This window comes from Drosophila nasuta, chromosome 3 (genome assembly GCF_023558535.2).
Source record: "Drosophila nasuta strain 15112-1781.00 chromosome 3, ASM2355853v1, whole genome shotgun sequence".
Lineage (NCBI taxonomy): Eukaryota > Metazoa > Arthropoda > Insecta > Diptera > Drosophilidae > Drosophila > Drosophila nasuta.
Genome location: NC_083457.1, coordinates 11,227,596 through 11,250,005, shown reverse-complemented (window position 1 = coordinate 11,250,005; position 22,410 = coordinate 11,227,596). Strand labels below are relative to the sequence as shown.

General features: G+C 37.4%; 4 protein-coding genes across 6 annotated transcripts in view; 2 read left to right on the top strand and 2 right to left on the bottom strand.

Annotated features, from left to right (window-relative positions):
* The window catches only part of LOC132788615 (cAMP-dependent protein kinase catalytic subunit 3), a 28,843-nt gene extending 28,049 nt beyond the window's left edge, over positions 1-794 (bottom strand). Inside the window, exon 1 of the mRNA XM_060796108.1 lies at positions 668-794. The gene's annotated coding sequence lies outside the window, so the exon portion shown is untranslated. The remainder of the gene's footprint in view (positions 1-667) is intronic.
* Positions 795-5,042: 4,248 nt separating this feature from the next.
* LOC132788614 (prestin) lies at positions 5,043-8,765 on the top strand. Its single transcript, XM_060796106.1, has 5 exons — positions 5,043-5,341; positions 5,401-6,169; positions 6,703-7,446; positions 7,510-7,658; positions 7,720-8,765. The coding sequence occupies exons 1-5, from the start codon at positions 5,316-5,318 to the stop codon at positions 8,294-8,296; spliced, it is 2,265 nt and encodes a 754-aa protein (XP_060652089.1). The 5' UTR covers positions 5,043-5,315; the 3' UTR covers positions 8,297-8,765.
* Positions 8,766-12,442: 3,677 nt separating this feature from the next.
* Positions 12,443-16,668, top strand: LOC132790891 (CD151 antigen). Of its 2 annotated transcripts, none has more exons than XM_060799638.1 (7): positions 12,443-12,631; positions 13,648-13,792; positions 15,077-15,160; positions 15,230-15,421; positions 15,657-15,752; positions 15,822-16,118; positions 16,180-16,668. In XM_060799638.1, exons 3-7 carry the CDS (start codon positions 15,083-15,085, stop codon positions 16,225-16,227), a joined length of 711 nt encoding a protein of 236 aa, XP_060655621.1. In that variant the 5' UTR covers positions 12,443-12,631; positions 13,648-13,792; positions 15,077-15,082; the 3' UTR covers positions 16,228-16,668. The 2 variants fall into 2 exon arrangements, with proteins under 2 accessions (XP_060655621.1, XP_060655620.1); XM_060799637.1 differs by having other exon boundaries at positions 15,074-15,160.
* Positions 16,413-22,099, bottom strand: LOC132790889 (arylsulfatase B). 2 transcript variants are annotated; one of them, XM_060799636.1, is made up of 7 exons: positions 21,938-22,099; positions 19,657-20,018; positions 19,436-19,595; positions 18,553-19,038; positions 18,339-18,496; positions 17,504-18,280; positions 16,413-16,825 (listed from the first exon to the last, which is right to left on the bottom strand). In XM_060799636.1, the coding sequence occupies exons 2-7, from the start codon at positions 19,771-19,773 to the stop codon at positions 16,805-16,807; spliced, it is 1,719 nt and encodes a 572-aa protein (XP_060655619.1). In that variant the 5' UTR covers positions 19,774-20,018; positions 21,938-22,099; the 3' UTR covers positions 16,413-16,804. The 2 variants fall into 2 exon arrangements, with proteins under 2 accessions (XP_060655619.1, XP_060655618.1); XM_060799635.1 differs by lacking the exon at positions 16,413-16,825 and having other exon boundaries at positions 17,353-18,280.
* Positions 22,100-22,410: the final 311 nt, after the last annotated feature.

Genomic DNA, 22,410 nt, shown 5'->3' with positions numbered 1-22,410 from the left:
CCCAGCAAATGCTTGCCCAGCTTTATTTGATAAGCTAATAGAACCAAAGGTTCGAGTTCCACTTCGCAACTCTATGAATCCCATTCGCAACTGGACTGCAAACAGCAAACTCTTTGTGTTTTTGTATTTTCTTTACTTTTTTTATTGTAATGTGTTCGACATTATCACGTTCAGTTATGGTTCCTGTTATTTTTATACTGACTACTAGTATTGTTGTTGCTTTGTTGCTCTTTGTTGCCGTTGCTGTCTAGCTGATTAGTCATTTTTGTTTTTTTGGTAAGCGACCTTAAGGCTTTCATTATGAACAATTGCTGCTGACTGCTTTGAACTTGGGCATTTGCTAGCGCCTGAGATAGTGAAGACTTTAAAAGTTCGAAGGTCGATCCATCAATATACCCGGAACAAATTGATTTGAACGGGTATACTACATAATCAAGTAGTTATTTTAACAACATTTTGATGGACTTTAAGTATAGATTATTCCCTTAATTGATTGTCGCACATCAATCTTGCAAATTTAAGCGAAAATCTACTATAAATAGCTTTTGAAAATTGACAAAAACCATCTGCTGTTTCCTTTTCTGAGAATCTATATATGTTCCGTTTATGAATGAATTCGCAATGATATTTGTATAATATCAAAGAAAAGAAAGTGTTCTCTACTTGCCTGTATGTTTGTGTTGATTGTATCGAATCTTGAAAACATAGCTGGAAATTAAAACACGATTTGTAAAAACAAAAAAAAAATATGCGTCAAATACAATTTGGAAAAATCTGAAAATAAACAATATTTATAATTTTTGCGTCTGTGAGTTGAAGATTGTAAAAAGGCTTACTTAGTATTTTTTCAGCGTAAATTTCAGCGTAAAGCAAACATTCTTTTTATATACTTCACAATCCGCTTATCAGCGCTGCTCTCTCTCATCTTCATCATTATTATCATTCTCTAGGCGGCTGGGGAAGTGTTTTTTGCGTAAAGCAAAGACAACAGACTTATATATAGACCCATTTGTGATATAATGTAGATCTATTTAAGATGCTGTCGTGGCTGAAATAGTTTCCAGTTTTAGTTCCATTTAATAGCGCGACAAAGCTGTTGCGACAAAAAGTTCCTAAAGGTCCAAAGTGCAAGTGCAGCCACGATGATGATACTTGAAGTACGACGCTACGTAATAACCATCAATAAACATTCGAAATTATCTATCTGCATATGTTCCACTATCAACGGTTTGTCATCGCGATAGTGGGTAGTTTAACACTTGATTGAGTAGGTAAAAGCTTGACACAACTATGTATGTATATCAAGGCCCTCGAAAAATGTTCTCAAAGTGATAAGGACTCAGATCCGGCTATCTGAGGCCCCACTGACGACGACAAGTGGACAATCTTGAATGGAAAATTCTACCATATTGCTTTCAGATTTCTTATACTAAAATACTTTTTTTTTGATTAATGGTTTCGATTCGCAACGTCTGATAAGCAAAAGTGGACAATGTATGATAAGAAGACGCTGTGACGCCACCTGGCAAAACCCAGAAAAGACATAAATACGTATTTTTTTTGCGCTTTTACTTTTCGCCCAGCGGCATTACACAATTTTTCACGCCTTCTCCGTATTCCCTGACTCAATAGTTATGCACCTGGTTATAGTTGTGAACGGTTGCCCCGCTACAAATCCATTTAAGCCGAGTACTTTTCCCGTTCTATATGGAAAACACAAAATAACCGGTTGCCAAGTATTTGGCTAGTTGAACTAATGGGGAACGGTGCGACGACATTGAAAGCGAACCAGGGGCATCCCAATTAAGCAGATGTATAGTGCTTAACTGCGATAAATACCCTGTAATAAATTACACACAAGATGTGCTCGATTGATGGGTCAGTTTTCAAATAAAATTTGAATTTTTTTTTTTTATCATTTATGTGTACTTATCAATTTTATCAAGTATATACTTAATAGTTGTAGTTATTTTTGACATACAGGGTATTTTGCAGGCGATCACTCATCGCACTTTTCAGCTTTGCTGTTTTATGTCTTTATTACTCATTAATTTTGCGTTAACAAATACGAAATTATTATCAAAGTTGTTGCTTATAAAGCTGTGTTTAACTGTTTGCATGTGGGACGTGAGTTGATTAACGACTTTTGTCATCCAAAAGTAACTGTCTAGTTGTGAATGCGTTGGGCTGTAACACTGAGGGGGCAATGTTGATAACAACATTGATTTCAAGTCGAGGCTGAGCGGAAGTTATTACAATTAATACCCCAAAACAAATAAGCCATAACTAATTAAAAATATTAACAAATGCATTAAACCATTTTAAGCTTGTCATACAAACATTTCGCAAGCACTGTGAAACTTGCACTAAAATTTTTCTATCTCAAATGGTTTCTTATTTCCGTAAAAAATGCTCTACGAAAATATGAAACTATTAAATTTTGTTGTAAAATGGTGACTAAGCACATATTTGTTATTCGTTGTCATTGTAAATAGTAAACGAGGTTCTTTATTCTGCCTTTCGTTTCCCTTTTTATGCAATATACATATATATGATATATGAAAATTGTCTAATATAATATTTATTAACAAAAAATGCAAAAGCAATCTAAAAGTTTGAAATGAAGTAATTTAGTTTATGGCTACTTACAATCACATGAGACTTGACAAGCGAAGTTGAAATCTTTCTGGATGCTCTAGGATACTTTGTCATCTGATCTGGGAAAACATGTGCTTTAATTCTGTGCATAATTGATCATGCCAAATCAATTGAATCACTTGATCTCAGGCAGCAATCAATTCAACTGCTGTAATTAGTGCGAGAGTCGCGTGATTGATCTTCTCGCATGCAGCTTATAAATACACATACTCTATATAGTATATAGTCGCCATATAAAGAGAACTTGCTTGACCCATTAAAGCCACTGAACTTGACATTGCAATACGAGTAACTAAGTGATGGGACTGCCAGACACAAACGGTTTTCTCTCTTTGCAACGGGTCAACAAGGCAATGTGTCTTAAGTACAATTTAATCGCCTTTTTCTGCTGAGTCTATGACGCGTCTAACCGGTTCACAGTTGTTTATTTACTTCAGTTCAGACAGCCTGTTATATATATACATATGTATATTGTCACTTAGCACTGACTGTGTCCGGTGGTAACAGCAACCCAATATAATTATTTCCCATAACGGTTGTGCGTCCTAAACACATTTCCTCAGACCACCAACTACGGCGCTAAGCTCCAAATGTAGCATGCTTCAAGTTGAATCGGGCTAGTAAATTACTGCCAAACTGGTTTTTGAGAATATTTAAATACATTTCTACGAAACAATGTTATAAAAAGTGCTTAATTTCAGCAGTTGTTATGGGTATTGAGTCAGAGGAGACTTCTATGTTACTTTCAAATCATTGAAAAGTTTTTATACCCGATATCCATATTATAGAAGGGTATAATGTTTGGAACAAGTAGAACAAGGCATCTGGCTCTATAAAATTGTAGAAGTTATTTGAGAAATACTTTTGTATGGCCTTTGTAATCGGGTCCTAGTTGCTTTGGTTGAAAATCTGGAATATTTTGATCTCTATGGTATATTTCGAACGTAATACTCCGGTATCCGACTGTGTTCCTCTTCTACAAAATGAGTAGCGGGTATATCACAGTCGAGCACTTTCGATTGTAGCTTTCTTACTTGTTTTAAAAGAAATTCAACAGAAAAAAAACTGCGTTATAACTGTTGAATATTTCTAAGCTAACAAATTTTTCTGTCAACTCAATGACAAATGAAAGTATCTTTTATTTAATTTAAATATTCTTGACATTATTTTTCAAAATACAAACCTTTATTAAAAGTTCCAAAGCGAGTAAAAACTCTACTATATTTACTTATATATAATGTGCTACAATCTTTAAAAATAAACTCTGTTAATTATGCTAATTTCAAGAGTCAATATTATTTGTTTTCAATTTTTTTTTTCAGTTGTGAAATTCCTTTATTTTTGTATTCTTATCTTTTAAAAAGCATTCAGTCGAATCTCTGTAACATCTATTACAAAAATATCTCTAATGTGCATTGCATGAATTAATAAACAAATTACACATTTCTTAGAATCCAAAGCTAAGCAAATTTATACGGGAAAAAGTACCTAAATGATGCTGCATCATCAACGTTTACACGTATTTCAATAATATATTTGATAAATAGAAAATAATAGTTTATTGCTCAAAACGAGCCTAACTGTGTAGACTTTATAAATCAGGTGTTGATAGACAGAGTACACAACATTATATGCAGTTTTTGCTAAACTTTGTTTGGCAATTAGCAAATCAAATTGTTGGCAAAAGTTATTCATGAAATTTTGCAGAAATTGAATCGCCAGACATAATCGCACAATATGGTTTTGTGAGTGCGAATTAATAATCGACGCAAGGCAAGCAGAAACACTAAAATTTTACTCGATTCGACTCGACGTCAATAGACAATTCTGACCAGACAGAGGGCAATGCTGCGTATGCGTAATCAATGTGATAGATAAGCAAATAACACTGTTGAATTTCGTCAGTGTCGTCAGAGTTGTATTTTATTTCTGAGAGTTCTTGCCGCGATGCGTATTCTATACAATGTTTTTTTTTTAAGCACAGCAAACCACAATGGTCAGCTGCCCAACGCATGTGGATCCAATGATTCGACCAATTAGATATTGGTGTTAATTTGTGCTATAGAGGAACAAACGGAGGCTTGTATTTATACCCTGCAGTGTGGCCATTGTGGTTTCAGTCGTGCTTTGAACGTGAGTGCTGAATGGTGGTTGAATTGGTGGTCTGATACCTAACTGAGTGGTGCTAATTATAGTTAGATAACACGGCAATTGTAACTGGCAAATACTGTGATTATTGCCCCTGGGATTAGTATATAATTGTAGTCTAATCTATGCTCATTAGAGTCATATTTTCGCTACACTCGTAAATCTATATTTTTGCAAGCAATACTTGAAATACTTATTTTCTATAGATTACACTAATCTATCAAATACTTTTGCAGGAAACCAAACATTTTCTGGAATCCAGGCGTAAATGTGGTTATGGACGTTTAATAGAATTGAATCTACTTCCGGAACCGCGAATACTACCGAATACTTACTTAATACGTCAAGGAGAAGTGACTCAAGCAGGAGAAGAGGATCGCATAGCTCGTTGGAGAAACGCGGAATATCAGAGAGATCTGCAAACCCATCGCTATACAGACACCCATGTGGAGGTAATAGAAGCAACTGAAGACACCGAGCAACTGGCCGTGGAAGAGGCCGAGCACACAATGCCCAACGAACAGGAAAATCCAGAGTGAGTAACTGACTATAAACCAGGAGGGAATCATATTCTAATTTCCAATTGCTTTGCAGAACCAAACCGCTTAACAATAATAATAACAATGGCAGCAATGGCAGTGGAACTGGGAGTGGAAAGAGCGCACAAAGTAAACCAAAAATACAACCAAAGTATCGCATCCATCGAGATGTGCTCACACAAGAGGTGGTCATACAGGAGACGGGCTATGCGGCCAGAGACAAGAGTATTCCCTCCTCGCTGCTCAATTGCTGGCGCGGTTGGAATTTCTTCGCACTGTTCACCGGCATCATACCCATCCTACAGTGGCTGCCACAGTATTCGCCGCGTCGTGATCTCATCGGTGATATCATAGCCGGCTTTACGGTTGCCATCATGAATATACCGCACGGCATTGCCTACGGTATTTTGGCCGGTGTCTCTGCGGGAAATGGTCTCTACATGGCCGTGTTTCCGGTGCTGGTTTATATGCTGCTCGGCACCTCGAAGCACATATCCATTGGCACCTTTGCCGTGGCCAGCATGATGACCCAAAAGGTGGTGCAATCCTATGCCAACTTTGATCCAAATGCAGTTAATGCAACGATAGTGGCAACAACAGTATCGCCCCTTGCATTGCTTGCCACAACAACAACAACGACGACGACGACGTCGGCACCAGCATCTCCATTGTCACTGATTGTGGAAACAACTGCAGAGGGTGCAACAACAGCTGCAACGTTGCTGCTGCAGAATGCGACGACAACAATGTTGCCACATCCAGCAAACGTCATCACCACCCTGGAGGTGGTCACAGCTCTAGCTTTTACCGTGGGCATTATCAATGTAAGCGTGAAGCAAGTACAAACATTTCATAGATAACATTATTACGTAAGACGTATCATAAATATCTCAGACAGAAACTTCAGATAGAAGCAACTTTTATTTGAGCAGTTGTCGAAGTGAACATCTAATCTGATTTGTATATAGTGACTAGTTATCTTTAGACGAAGCTGTCGTCTCTCATCATCATTAACAATCATTTATACTATTCTAAAGATCACTCGCAAATAATGACAAGCTCTTCAATGGCAATCGTTTTATGCACTTTACTAGTTTGCTATAAAAACCCGCCACATTTTCAGTTTGTCTTGTTTATTGACTACCGCTTATCTTCCCTTTTTGCAAATATGTTTTGAATATCAGTCTTGAATGCTAGGAAACCTTTTAAAAATGTAATCTTAGTGCAACAATTCAGTATCTCTAAATACGTCATTTGTATTCTTAAAAATGTGGAAAAGTTTGATTCCTCTGATATTGCTCTATTTCATTGACATAATCTCAATTACCACTCTAATCAATTCCATCTTCAATTGCAGCTGCTCATGTCCTTCTTCAGGCTGGGCACACTGGCCTCACTGCTGAGCGAGCCTCTGGTGAATGGCTTCACGACGGCAGCTGCCTGTCACGTGGTCACCGCACAGTTAAAGGATGTGCTAGGAGTTACAGTACCGCCCAAGAAGTCAGCCTTCAAAATCGTGTTAACTGTCATCGATGTGGTGGAATTGATACCGAAAACGAATCTTGTCAATTTTGGCATCTGCATCACCATCATCATCTTCATGACCGTTTGCAACGAATGCCTTAAACCATGTCTGAGCAAACGCTGTCGCTTCCCATTTCCCGGTGAACTAATCGCCATCATTGGTGGTACTTTAATTTCAAAATTGTGCGGCTTGGAAGAGAACTTCCATATAAAACCCGTGGGCGATATTCCTAACAGTTTGCCAACTCCTGAATTTCCGCGAATGGATCTGGTGCCCATGGTGGCTGTCGATGCTATTGCGATTGCCATTGTCACGTACTCGATCATCATGTCCATGGGCTTGACATTTGCCAAGAAACACAACTACGAGGTGCGTGCAAATCAGGAGCTCTTTGCCATGGGCGTGGGCAATATGGTGGGCGGCTGTTTCTCCTGCATTCCCATGGCGTGCTCTCTATCCCGCTCGGTTATACAGGATCAAACAGGTGGCGTCTCGCAGATTGCTTCCCTAGTGTCTGCCTCGCTGGTGGTGGCGACTATCATGTGGGTTGGACCCTTCTTCAGTGATTTGCCAAGGGTATGTAGATGTCATTTTACATTCTTGTAAACCATTTTTAACTATTCTCTATTTCAATTGCAGTGCGTGTTGGCTGGCGTCATTATTGTGGCGCTGAAGCCGATGTTTATGCAGGTGAAGGAGCTGAAGAAGTTCTCCAAACAAGGCAAACTGGAAATGTTCACCTGGATATCCACGTTCCTTTGTGTGGTGCTCATCGATATTGATGTTGGGTAAGGTCTAAAGTTAAGTGATCTATAATTCCATTTAATTATTCGTTCCCTTCCCTTACAGTCTGCTAATTGGTGTTTGTGTGTCGCTTTTGGCACTGTATATTAAAGGACTGAAACCCTACTCCTGCCTACTCGGCTACATGCCAGAGGCGCCTGGCATCTACATGGACATGACGCAGCATCGCAATGTGATGCAAGTGCCGGACACGCGCATCTTTAGGTATTGTGGCTCGCTCAATTTCGCCACTAGCCTGTTCTTCCGTCGCGCTCTTAACGAAGCTGTTGGTCTGGACAAGAATAGCAGCACTAAAACAGTCAAGACAAAGACCACCTATGCGCAGGTGGCACAAAATGGTGGGAAGTCTTTCGATGGACAGTTCGTGGAGGCTTCAAACTCGTTTCAGTTTCTCATACTGGACTTCTCGATGCTGGGCCACATCGATGTGGCCGGCTGCGGTACGCTTAGTGATATAACCAGGGAGCTGAAGACGCGTGGTGCTCGTCTACTGCTGGCCAGTCCCGTGGATCGCGTGTACGACACTCTGATGCACAGCATGGCCCTCAGCGAGGGTCCATTCGAGATCTTTCCGACGCTTCACGATGCCGTGGAATATGCGAATGCCTATCGCACGGCGTGAGATTCATAATAATGTGATAGCAGCAACTTGTGGATTGTAACACCAAACTTATAACGTTAACCAACTAAGCTTTAAGTTTCCTTTTCAAGTTCGTTGCCGTCTTGCAATCGTTCGAGATTTAGGCTAAGTTCGTTTAAGTGCCCTAAAGCGATTGATCATGAGATCATCGGATTGTTACCTATTACCAAAATGCCAGATACAATAATATTTTGTACTTAAAGCAAAACAATTGGGCCCCAACCCCCCATAGATCCCTAGTGGATGGGGGTGCGTGGCGTTTAGTACCTAGAACTATGCACCGCCGATCAACTAAAAAAAAAACAAATATAGTAACTGAAACTGTAAAAATGTATTTTGTGCAATTTGTACCGAAAAGTTATCAATACAGATTTAGAACCTAAGCTTATGTAAAGCCAATTGTGAACTGTACATAAAGATTAAAATGAGAAGTTTGTATTTACATACATGCAATTATTGGAGTTTTATTTCACATTCAAAATTGTAAATATAAAAAACATAATCCTTCAACATTCGGGTCTTAAAAAATTCACAAAATTACTAAAGTCGCAAACAATTTCCATAATCCGCCTAAAAGTATGCTACAAAATTTTACGCGCCACTTACATTCCACAAGTGCTGCTAAACGGAAATGCCGAGCGAGCGAGCGAGATGGAGCGAGAACACAAGCCTTCAGTCCCTGTCATCGTCACGTACAATCGCAATGCTGACACCGAGCAATTAGCACGTAAAATGACTAAGTAAAGTCAATTTTCGTAAATTTCGGGTATTCGCGTTAATTTGTTTGTCTAAAAGCTGTCGCTAAGCGTATAATATGTACGTGTGGGAGGAAGCCAACAGACTACTGTCTACAGCAAATAGTAGTAAACTCAAATAGTAAATAAAGAGCTGATTAGTAATCTTACAGTCCGGTCAGTGTCAGGTGGATAAGGTCAAGTCCAGACTAGAGCTTGGGAAATTAACCAAATTTATTGGTCGCATATGAAAACAATTAAGTTAAGTCCGATTAAAACCGATTAGAATGGGATTTTGTTGCGTTTTGCGGTTGTCCAGCTCAAGTTTAAGTCAAGTTCTCTGTGCTGAAGGCAATGTCGTTGTGGTAAAATAGTCGTAAATCGAGCATACGAGGGCAAATACTAAACTATTTTTATGAGAATTGACAGAAGGACTGTGAACTAAAATTAGCGTTAGTCGATATGTGAAAATAGTTACGGGAATAAAAGCTTGTTTTTCGTAAGTAAAGTAAAATGAATATAGATTAAATATAAATATTATTAAACTTAGGATGGATTGCAATAGAAGTTGTCATTGCTAAATGTTTGGGAAAACAATTTGTGGGCTTTTAAAATGATCAAAGTAAATACTTTCGAAGGAAATTTTCCCCACATCCCAATGCCAACAACATCCAAAATTGTTACGTCAAAAGTTCATTGAAAACGAACTCGGAAAACCAAAAAAAAAACCTTCAACAATTAGCGACATAATTTAGTTAGACAAACAAATTGGTTGCCCAAACGTTTGGCCAAGACAATTTCATAAGCAATTTTCATGCTAAGGTCAAAGTGAGTTTTGTCTGCGCCTGCCGATAGCACAAAAGTACGAAAATAAAATAACCCATAGTCGTAGTAGTTGTAGCGCCTCTCAATACTTGTGTCTAGCGAATGCCTAATTCGTTTATTGTTAACTTCACAAAATTGTTGGCTTGTTTAGCACTTTTATGGCTCTGTTAACACCAAGTGGCCCGACTCATCTCAATGCTCTCGGTACGGTACAGCATTCAGCTTGCATGGCAAAAAATAGAAAAACAATTACACTGCCTGTTAATAATATTGTTGTTATTTTCGTTGTTGTTCATGCCGTCGTCGAAGTCATCGTTGTTGTTTTTGTTGCTGCTGTCAAACATTTTGCATCTGACACACGCTGTGGGAACCTTTTTTTCAATTTTACAGTCGCTATAAACTTTTTTATATCTGTAAATATGCACATTTTTTTTTACTCAGCAATTGAGAATAGAAAGGGGAATTTTAAATTTAGCCGTTAAACAAATATAAATGAGAAAAAACTTGAGAAAAAAGTAAACAAAAATTGTAAAACTGTGTCTTACGTTTTATTTTTTTTTAATAAATTGAAGATAGGGGTTCTAATCAATCATATTTTCCTGTATATGATTACATTTCTATTCTTTTTTAAACATAGGGTATTTCTCAGTCAAGTATGCACTTAAACGTATTTAAAACATCTCAAAATGGTCAAGCCACAGCTTCAGATTCATTGGGAAATCATTTTGCATTTAGTTAAGAGCCTCTTAAAGTGCTGCAACCATCATTCACATTTACGGGCGAACTTTATGTGATTTTAAACAAGTCAATTAATAACAAGTAAGAAAGCTACAGTCGAGTGTACTCGACTGTGAGATACCCGCTACCCATTTTGAATAAAAATAATATATTTTGCGGTATTATTCTCAAAATATACCAAATATACTGCAAAAAATACTAAAAATATACCAAATGGTATATGTGGTATATCGATATAGTACCGCATTCAAAATATACCGTAGACGGCACAATATACCAGATTTTCAGCCAAAGCAACTCAGACCCCTAGTAAATAGGCGTTTTTGTCCATACAAAAGTATTTCTTTAATAACTTCGACAATTTTTACCTGATCGCAACTAAATTTTCAGGGATCATAACTACTATAGTTATTACTGTATATACCACAATTCGTAACTCTAGCTTCAATTACGCTTGTTATTCGATATTTTTGATTTGCAGGGGAGGAAGTGGGCGTGGCAAAAATTTGAAACAAACTTGATCTGCGTGCAAACATAACAAATGCTGTCGAAAAAAAATTATAGCTCTATCTCTTATAGTCTCTGAGATCTAGGTGTTCATACGGACAGACGGACAGACGGACGGACGGACAGACGGACATGGCTGTATCGTCTCGGCTGTTGACGCTGATCAAGAATATATATACTTTATAGGGTCGGAGATGCCTCCTTCTACCTGTTACATACATTTCCTGCCGGCACAAAGTTATAATACCCTTCTACCCTATGGGTAGCGGGTATAAAAACATACGAGGTTCTATATTCAATATAGAAACTCAATTCTTACTCATATGCATGCTTATGATTAATGTGAGCAAGTGCGAGGCTCGTTGAGTTTTCTGAAGGTGACAAGCTCCAAAGGCGTTAAATTATTGCATTTATTTCAAATGATTCCAACATGAAAACATTTAGAAGTCGTCTAAGTGGAAAGAACAGGAATGAAAACACAATTAAAGCACTAATACGAAACTTAATATGATATATGATTTCTTCATGTTTGTCAAGTACATAGATTTATGCGTTGCTATGTACTATTTTATAATAAAATTTTCGTATATAGAAAATTTCCGAAAGTCAACAAAATTCTGAAAAATTATTTGAAATTTTTAATAATAACTTAAAGTACATACAATTATGTGATGACTTTACTTCCTATCTATAAAGAACATTTCAGAAAAACATCGAAATTCACTTACAAACTTTTATTTTAAGAATATGGTTAAGCGAATAGGAATTCATTCATATTATGAATGCAGTTATTATTGCTCATATTGAAATGTTGAAAATTCAACAGTTCAACTTACAGTAAAGTTTTTAAAATATTCACTTACGTCTAATATTTCAAGTGCGCGCTGTGCAAAAATTGCATAAAATGAAACAAAGGCTATGGCTATGAAGAGAAAAACGCCGCGCAGTACTAAAAACATGTTTTGTTTACTCAATACATTTTCACATGCTGAGCCGATACGAACAACAACAAGTAAGAAAAAAAAAGACGAAGGAAAAAAAAGAAGTAAATGAAAACAAAAACAAATACTAAAGGTACTGAGCAGTATTTGCGGTTTGTAAGCCAAGCTCAAAGCTCTCCTCTCCTCACTATCTCTGTGCACTGTGTTGTGCGTCTCTTTTGCACCTGCATCGGCGATCGACATTGTACCGAGTGTGCATTGTTGTAAATTTCGCTCAGGGCAGAGACAGCGTCACTGAGCAGCAGCAGAGCCAGCAGAAGCAGAAGCACAACGAAGCTCTTTGTGAGCGAAACTAATAAAAAACCAAGCTTCCAATCTGTTCCCACAACCAGTTCCAAGCGAACACTCGTGCGGTGGAGACGGTGTGGAATAAATATTTTGGAAAGACTTCTACAAGCGCCGTGTTGCTGCCGCTGTTGTTGACTGTTTACGGCTGCCGACGCTATACTCAACAATCATTTTTGTGCTGTGCAAAAAAATTCATACAACGAAATTATAATAAAAGCGATAAAGTGAGTTAATGTCTAGTTAAAATGCAATACAAGTATGCAAAATAACACTGCACCCAAGAGCGGGATACATTAGTTGCAATGCATTATTACATTGTAAGGATAAACTGATGGAAAAGCTTGATGCAAAAACAAAAACACACACACACACACAAAGTAAAATGAAAAAGTTGTTTGCCATGGTTTTGACAATAACAACAGCAACATAATGAACAATAATAATAACAGCTCGCGAGCAACAACAATTCATTAACAATTATCAGCTGCAAAAGGCCGACAGAAAAATGAATGTAATTTAATTACAAACAAACGAAATACAATAAAAAGCAAAGAAAACGGGACTTAAGTAGCTCAAATAATTAATATTTATATTAAATTTACAAATTATTCGCAATCAGTTAATAACATTATGTGTGTGTGGTGCGTGTTAAGACTTATATAAGTATGTACCAAAAAAAAATTACAGCTTCAACAATAAACTTAAAAGCTCAATAAAAACAACAAAACAAAATTGCAAAAAGTGTCATAAGAAATGAAGTAAGAAAGCGCTAAGAGCGAGTGCACGATCGTAAAATACCCTGTAACAATTAATTCTGAAAAATCTAAATGGAAAATATGTTTAGAAATAATAAAAGTAAAATTTCATTTTTTAATTCCAATTGGTTGGTAAGAAAAGTTTTAAGGCTAAAACACCTGGCATTTATAAATTAAAGAGTATTATATCCAAGAAATATTGTCACGAGACAAAAGTCAATATCAATAATAGGCTAAGTAAATTCGCAAACAGCGCATCACTTAAAAATTCGATATAAAACAAAGATTATAAAACTCAAAAGTACCTCGAGAACAACTCGTAAACTCAACAGGAAATCGTAGCTACTGTGACAACAACAACAACAATAACACTGCAAATTAGTCGAATCATAAAAATTCGAAAATTTTATGAAATAAGCAAATACAATAGATATTTTTTTTGTAAGGCTTAACATTAACAAGAGTTTTCTAATTTTTCTTTGTAGTTCCTGCCGAATCTTTTGCCACTTAACTCTTGCCTGCAGCAGAGCAAAAGCAAGTAGCAAAATTATTAATAGTTAATTGCAAGCAAAAAGCGTCAAAATTGGTTACTTAACGAAAACCTCGTTTGTGCTACACGAAGGCAACAGAGTAAGTAGATAAAAAAATAAACATTTTTTAGCTCATATGACAAAATTGTTGAATCAAGAATTTATAGAGAGCAACGACTTTCATTTCCGATTAAGAAATGCACAAGTTGACACTTTAACCCAAAAAAAAAAAAATACTACAGTCATTTGAGTATAAAGTTAAGATCGAATTTCGAAAACTTAAACCAAGAAACCGATTATAACAATCTTTTTCTATAGTATGCCATAATTATAATACTCTAGATTAGCTAAGTACTAGCACTTAACCTGCTAACATAGAGTAACATCATTATTATGTGTAGCAGTGATGGGTAATTATCATAAGGTCAGATAAAGCTGCTAATTGGTTTAAGTTTTTGCATATGCGAAAACACGTCTGACAACGCCCTGTAATTAATGACGACTTTCAGATGACTTACTGTCAACTTCGACACGATTTTCACTATGTGTACCTTAACTACATAGTTGTTTAGCTATATGTACTCGATAAACACAAAAAAAAAAAAGAAAATACAGTGTGAGAACATTTTTTTAATAACCGCAATTACCTGACGAATCTCAAGGGGCTCATTTAAATTTAAAAATCCAGCTTGAGCCGAGATGTCGTTTAGATGCGATATTGCTAGAGAGTGGGGAGCATTACGATTACTCATCCGATGTAATTATTTATAATTTATGTATAGAACTGAGCACTTTAATGATTGAAAGTTGTATGTGTTTTGGTTTAGAATAGCACAATTATCTGATTATTTTTGAAGTACTTAAAGTACTTTTATTTATTAACGACTATCGCATTTGTGTTTTATTTTGTTTTTGTTTTTTTGTTTTTTGGCTTGTGTCGTACACCTAGTTTGCCTTAGAAACAACACCCAATAACAGACATTCCCGACTTTAAAATGTAGTAGCTCAAGTAAAAGCTCAAGGCATGCAGTGTAGCGAGTTGCCATCCACAAAATAAGCTCCACACGCCAGCAGAGCGGCAGCAATAGTAGCAACAATAGCGCGTGCGCTTGTCTAATGCTTCGCCTCGGTTACGTTGGCGTCGACGCCAGCAGCGCCGTCACAGTTGCCGTATTAAAGTGGGTCAGGGTTAAGTGTACTTCAGCCTCAGCTGCGAGCTGCGCATGCGCTGTTCATTCGCTGCTGTCTACGCATTACGCGCTCAGCTGTCGTTTGAACAGCGTCTTCAACAGTTACATCGCGCTCTCGTAAAACTTCTACTACTTGCATTCCATACTCTCACACGCTCTTTCACACTCTCTTTTACTCTCACTCTCTCAAGCAGGACGACATGGGGTTCAGTTCGCGCATGGACTGCTGCGGGCAGTTCGTCAAATACAGTTTGTTTATTGCAAACTTTGTGATGTTTGTAAGTTGCATAAATTAAATGACTTCTTATTGTTGTTTTACTTAATTACATTTTACATTTCTGGCTCAGGTGGGCGGCGCCATTGTCTTTTGTCTGACACTGTGGACGCTGGTGGATCGCAGCTTTGTGAATGAGCTTTTGGGCACGAATCTGTTCTCTGGCGCTGTTTATGTGTTGCTTGTCACCTCGGTCATCATTTGCCTGGTCTCTTTCCTAGGTTGTGTGGGAGCCGGCAAGGAAGTCAAATGCTTGCTCTTAACGGTGAGTAAAGAGATAATAGAATAGAAGAGAGTGCGACGAAAAGCCTTGATCTACTCTTAAGCACTGACTAAGCAAAAATCAAATTTTAATCGATGTGCAAGGGCGTAGAAATCTTTGAGGTTTTGCCACTTTTTTTCGATTTTTGTTAAATATCTCAGACATTGTAGTAGTTGCGCATTATCTTCACTTATTTTCGAGTCGAAATGTTTAACATCTATTTACATACCATCCACAGTATTTCATAATCGTAGCTTTGGTTTTCGTGACCATGCTAATTGGCGGTGTTTTGGGCTACGTGTTTCGAGAGCGAGTGCAGCAGACCATGCGACAGGTAAGGCTCAATACACCACCTCAACCACTAACTACCACACATTAACCATCCATCCATGTTGATTACCAGGAAATGCGATCAACCATGGCATTGTATGGCGGTCGCCGTGAGATTACACAGGCCTGGGACTTGACGCAGGAGCGTCTGCAGTGCTGCGGTGTCGACACCTGGCATGACTGGAATCGTTATGGCCCCGTGCCGGAGTCGTGCTGTCAGGAACTGTTTGGCGGACAGCGCAAGGAGTGCACCATCTTTCCCACCATCACGAATCTGCACAATCAGGGTTGTCTCTATGTGGCGACAAACTTCATCCGAGATCATGCGGCTGTCATTGGTGGCACATCCATAGCGGTGGCCATATTGATGGCAAGTTACTTTATTACACCTCTAATATACAATCATATTAATAGTTTCCTTTCCTTAACAGATCTTTGGCATGATATTCTCCTGTCTGCTATTCAATATGATAGAATAGCGCCACGTTGGAGGAGCGAAGATGACAAAAGACAACGCTCCGAGTGAAACCCATTTGTAATGTTATCTTAAGAGTATTATCCGAATGTATGATATGTTAGATCCCCTCGTAAACGTTAAGTCTCTCCGTTTGTATTATGTAATTTTATATACTATATTTTTGCTTGTATGTACTTTAAATATGTACCTAGCGTATACCCATGTTATGTTATCATCTGTTACATAATTTTGTATTAACTTTTTATACGTTTTGTTATCATTCGAGTATAAGTAACTCCCCAAAAACTCCATCTATTATATACGCACATATGTTATTTGTTAACTTTTAAGATTTCTTTCTATTGTCCGAAAAGAATTTAAGCGCCTGTAAAACGTTTCAAATTCTTTTTATATCAATATAAGTAAAATTCCTAATAATAGCTGAAATTGGCAGAAAAATTAACGTTTTTCGTTGTATTCAGTTTTGCGGTATACTTTGCAGCCCTGGTTTATATCATTGGAAGTCTTAAGCACAAGTTGATCCACTTCTAAACAAATATTTATCGATTTTCAATTAAATTGCAACACAGGCCGTCTGCTTATTGTCGTTTCCATGGAAGCTAGAAACAATGTAAAGTTGATCCAATTCAGAAATGTTTTATTATTGAAGTAAAAGCACACACTTTACACAATGAAACAGCTGTTACTATTAGCACAAATGGCCTTAATTCAATAACAGCAGACTTTCATAATTATTAACATAAAAATAAAAAAAAAAACGACAAATATGAATGATATGATATAACATAAACAAGTTATACACACATACATGTTTAAAATATGAACAGCAAAGTGTGTAAATTATTTTATTTAATAATTCTTACTAAGAGAATGATAATGGAATGAAACACAAAACTAATCACAGGACTTTTATTCTAGAAAAAAACAGTTTCATAAAGCAAAAATTGCTATTTGCAAAAAAGAGCAAAGCTTGCTGCAGATTGAAATGAAAATCAAAGATAAAAGTAAATTATATACATTAGAAAAAAATGGAATGAAACGCAGAACTGCAATTTCAGAGGAACGAAATGGAATTGAAACACTGAAGATTAATTTTTAACAAAATATTCAGTTTAAAACAACATATAATACAAAAAACACATTTGGGTTACACACGAAATTAGTCAATAATACAAGTAATTAAAAAAACGTAAAAATAATATTTAAAATTAAGTAGTTAATAACTAAAGAGCATACTTTACAGCAACATGTAAACAAGAGAGACAAGAGAGCCATACCCAATTGAAGATGTTCCATTTGGATCCCCCAGATCCCGCTGTGATTGTCGTGTCATTCCACCATTCCCAGTAGCCGCCATGGAACGCGGGATTGGCACGCAAATCAGGCGTATTTACTCGAACACTATCGATGGCATTGATGCGAAACTGTTGCACTTCCTGCTCGAGTAACTGCAGTTGCAGAGGATACAAATTGGCCAGGTTATAACGCTCACACGGATCCTTTGCCAGGTTGAAGAAACATGGCGCCTCAAGAGGCTGACACAGATAAATGGATTGTGTGAAATTCTGTTCATTGCTGGGACAACGATGTGTGGCATCTGCCCTTAGCTGTTCGATGCGATCGTTGGTCAGCGATCGTGTGCCCAGGACCTGTTGCACCTCCGAGGAGAGCACATGTTGCGCATAGTAGGCACTGAGGGGATCATCCTCCTCAGCTGGCAAGTCACCCAGCCAGTTGTCATAGCGACCCTCAAAGCTGCTGCCATTCACGTACTTCAGGTTATCACGCATATAGGAAGAATAGCCAAAGATGTCGTCCATTACATGCAGCAATCTCCGCGACTGCGGCTCTAAATTGCCACTCAAAGATGGCCACATGTTGACACCATCCAGCGGCAGGTTGGCGGGAAGCTGAACTCCCGCAGCAGATGCCAAAGTTGGCAGCCAGTCGATGGCATGGATCACTTGATTGGAGACGTAGCCACGTTGCTCTAACAATGGACTCCAGATGGCGCCGGCTGAACGTATGCCACCTTCCCAGGGAGATTCCTTTTGCTACAGCAAGATAAATGTGTATTAAATTGAGTACTCTATGGAGACAATTGATACTTACGCCACGATAGGGATAATTGGAGCCAGAGTTCGAGTGAATGCCCACTGTGGGTGCGCCGTTGTCCGAGTAGAGCAGCACAATGCTGTTGTTGAGCATTCCACGATCTGACAGAGCGCGCACTGTTTGTCCCACGCTCTTATCCAGACTGGAAACCATACCTAAAAAAGAGAGAATTAAGTCTTCTCACTTCCCTCACTTTATTTGCTGATCTCACCCGCATAAGTGCGTCTCTTAGCATCGGAGATGTGAGAGAACTTTGCCACCTCCTCAGGAGGCGCCTGCATCGGTTGATCCTCGTTGCCCGTGTGCACAGCCAGATGACTGAGGACCATGAACAGCGGACGACTGCGATCATGCTGCTGGATCACACGTCGTGCTTCGTTTGTGAATGCCTCTGTGGCATAAGTCCCATTATCGAGGTGCCAACGCTTAAGATCCCGACGGAAATCCACACCTGAAGAATAGTTCTTGTCCAGCATGTGATGCGTGTGATCATAGTAATCGATGTAGCCATTATAGTAGCCATAGTGATGATCAAAGCCACGCATTGTAGGCGTCAGATCCTGACGCCAGAAACCCAAATGCCATTTGCCAATCAACTCCGTGGCGTAACCTGCATCCCGGAAAAACTGCGGCATGAGACGCTCACTCAAGGGAAGACCCCAAGGTTCATCGGGTATCTGCACAAAGTGTTGCATGCCTGGAAGATGATATTAATGTATTAATAATAAAGTATGAAAATTCTCCTACATAATTGAAGTGATCTAATGAATTACGATTGTAAAATGAAACATAATTTTAACATTATTTTTCTCCTTTATTTTCCGGTTTTGTATTCATAATCTCAATTTTAATTGGATGGTACTTGCCTTTTATAAATCAAAACAATTTGCTGGTTACTTTAATTCTGAGTTAGATAATTTATTTATTTGTCCCCCATTCTTTCCGGTTTTATATTTATTAATATTAATTTTAATTTTATGGTATTTGTTGTATTTTATAAATAAAAACAATTTGATGGTTACTTTAATTCTGAGTTGGATTATTTATGTTTTGACATTAATAGATGACAAAAAAAAATATCTTTAAGAACTTACCTGTGTGTATGGGATACTTTCCAGTGAGCAGCGTTGCTCTCGAAGGTGTGCAGAGATTGGGCACATAATGACGATTCAATATAATGCCATTATATGCCAAAGCATCGATGTTGGGCGTAAGAATTTGATTTGATCCATGGAAACTTACATCATTGAAGCCCTGAAAAAATTAAAAATAACAAATTAATCATCATATTGAAGGTAAATTCATTTTAACTTACCATATCATCAATGAGTATGATTATAATATTTGGCTTTGTGGACTGCGTTGCTCCTTGACATTCTACAACCCAAAGGATCACACTCAGCAGTAAACCAAACTGCTTCAGTGACCCCATTTCGTATAGACTTTTAGTTGAATTTAACAGATTTTACGATTTAATTGGTACAATTTTGATGGTAAACTGAATTTTATTGCACTTGTCGAGATTTATTTATGCTCACTCTTTAGTCTTATCTGCAGTAAGCTAAAAATACTTGGCGTGCCTTCAGTTTTATAGAGTCGAGACTTTTTTTATAGGCTTGATAAAGTCAGTAATTTTGGTTTAAACATATCCATAATTCAACAATACATTTCGAAACACTGAAATGCGGAAAGTCAAAAGAAAAACTTTATTCAAATTTTGTAACCTTAGTAAAATATTTTACTTTGTTTTATAAATGAATTTTCTATTTTACTAAAATAAATAAACATTTTTTTTTTGCAATGCTTGGAAATGGAATTTTTAAACCTAAAATTATGAATTTTCAATTTATATTTCCTACATAAGAAGACAATCTAGTAAATCATTGTTATGCAATGAAAAGCAGTTGTCAATAAGAATTCAAATTCAATTCCAGCTAAATGAAAATTAGGCCTTAATTGGGAACTATTGCAGCACTTGATGATTTTTATGCAATTCGAAATGATGTGGTGTTAATGTTGGGTTGTGAAGTCCGTAGTTTCGCAAATTATGCTGAACTTCAACCTCTCTTGCATAGCACAGTGGACGAACCAAGCTACAATTACCATAACTATATATGATCTACACGCTGGTTATGACTTCACTCGCTTTACGAGCCTGTTTTTCGTTTTATCATTGTGAAAATAGCGCCGGAATTGTCTTTGGACTCATTAAACCAACTCTGCTATTATGGCTTTTCATATAGAGTTATAGATGTGAGTTGGATTTTGCAAAATGTGCTCGCAATCGCATTAATACGCTGTGATGTGTGCATTCGAGTATTGAGAAATCATTTCAAGAAATTATAAAAGTTCCATTTGAGACCTGATCTGACCTTGTCTGATCACTGAACTAACATAACTGGGAACAGGTGTTGCCATTGCTGAAGGTCAAAGATCTTAGTCATTCAAAAAGGAGTTTTCAGTTTCATTCATCGGGTTTTTGTTTAAGTCGGTGTTCTGGCGGGCAGAGAAGACAACAAAATATATTTAAATGTATACTAAGTTAATTGCTGATTAGCAACACGATCGCCGGCAATGCCAATTGAGACTGGTTTAACTTAGTTTTTAGGGGGGAATTTCAACACGACTCGTCAACGCTTGTAATTCTCTGTGTTGTTGCGTTGTTTTTTTTTCTTGGTGTTTTTTATTTTTATTAGTTGGCGAGGATTTGTGTAAGTTACACGAGGCCAACATTGTGGGCAACATTGGGCAACGGATCGTGTTAGCGATGTGACGAACTTGTCTTTAGGTCTCATTCACTTTCTGATAGGTGTTGCAGTAATTTCTGTTGAGGGTTTTGCAATTGTTGAAGAACTCACGACAATAATTTGATGTAGTCAAGTTTACCCTTAACTTTATTTGCGGATTTGTAACAAAATGTTCCTAATGGAACTTGTTGAAATTTGTTTAGCAGTCTAATAAAAGCGAAGAAATTAAAGTCACTGTCACATAGTTGGTATACAAAAATTGGTTAAACGAGATTTGGCTTATTGACTTCATTTATATTTTGCCAATAAAATTATGATAATGTTTATCTATAAACAGTTTTGTAGAAGTCAAAAAAACAATTCTTTCAGTTTCACTTTCATTCTCAACTTCTATTTGGCAATATTGTCTAAGCATTTAAAATTCTTTATTTTATATTCAGTCAATTAAATTCAGCAAAAATTTGTATTCCTAACAAAATCAGAATGTCAACATTTTTACTTTCACTCTCAGCTTCTGGTTTAAGCATTTGGGATTCTTAATTTTATATTTAGACAATTAAATTTAAAATAAATGTGGATTCTTAGACCAATTCGTAAACGTAAAAGAAGTCTTCTTTCGTTGTTACTTTCTTAACTAAAATTTCCACTTTCATTCTCAACTTCTTTTGTGCAAATCTTGCTTAGGATTTGTTATGCTTGACTTGTTGGATTGGGAAATGTTACAGCGATCAGTTTTTCCCTTGACTAAACATTGCATCACTTGATCGTAAACGTTTTCTTTTCTTTTCTTTTCTTTTTTTTTTATTTTAAACACTTTTGCCGCGTATCTTTTTTGTTTTGCCATCTGACTTGCCATTTGCAAACTCCACCCACAGCAGACACAAACAATCAACGATCCAGCGATCGACAGCCAAACAATCGATACACGCGATAACAATAGCAACAACAAAACGACAACAAGACAACAATGTGTGGTCTGAACTCTGCTGATCCTTACAGCTGGGTCTACTACACGCGACTAAGCCCGCTACTTGCTGTCACTTGCCATTTTAATAGGCAATGTTTACGAGCTGAGACTGTGACGTCACACCTCGACCACGAGCGCGCTGAGTTAAACGGTTGATACGATACGAATCGTGACTCGTGCACGACGAGTGCCCATATAAAATACACTGAGAGAAGCGAAAGTGAAACACACAAGCGGCATGTCGAAAGTGGAAAGATAAACAGCTGTGTGAGAGACTGAATTAGAGCAAAATAACATAGAGTAGTTGAAGAGCGTGACACAGAGAGAGAGGGAGAGAGAGAGACGTAATCAGTTA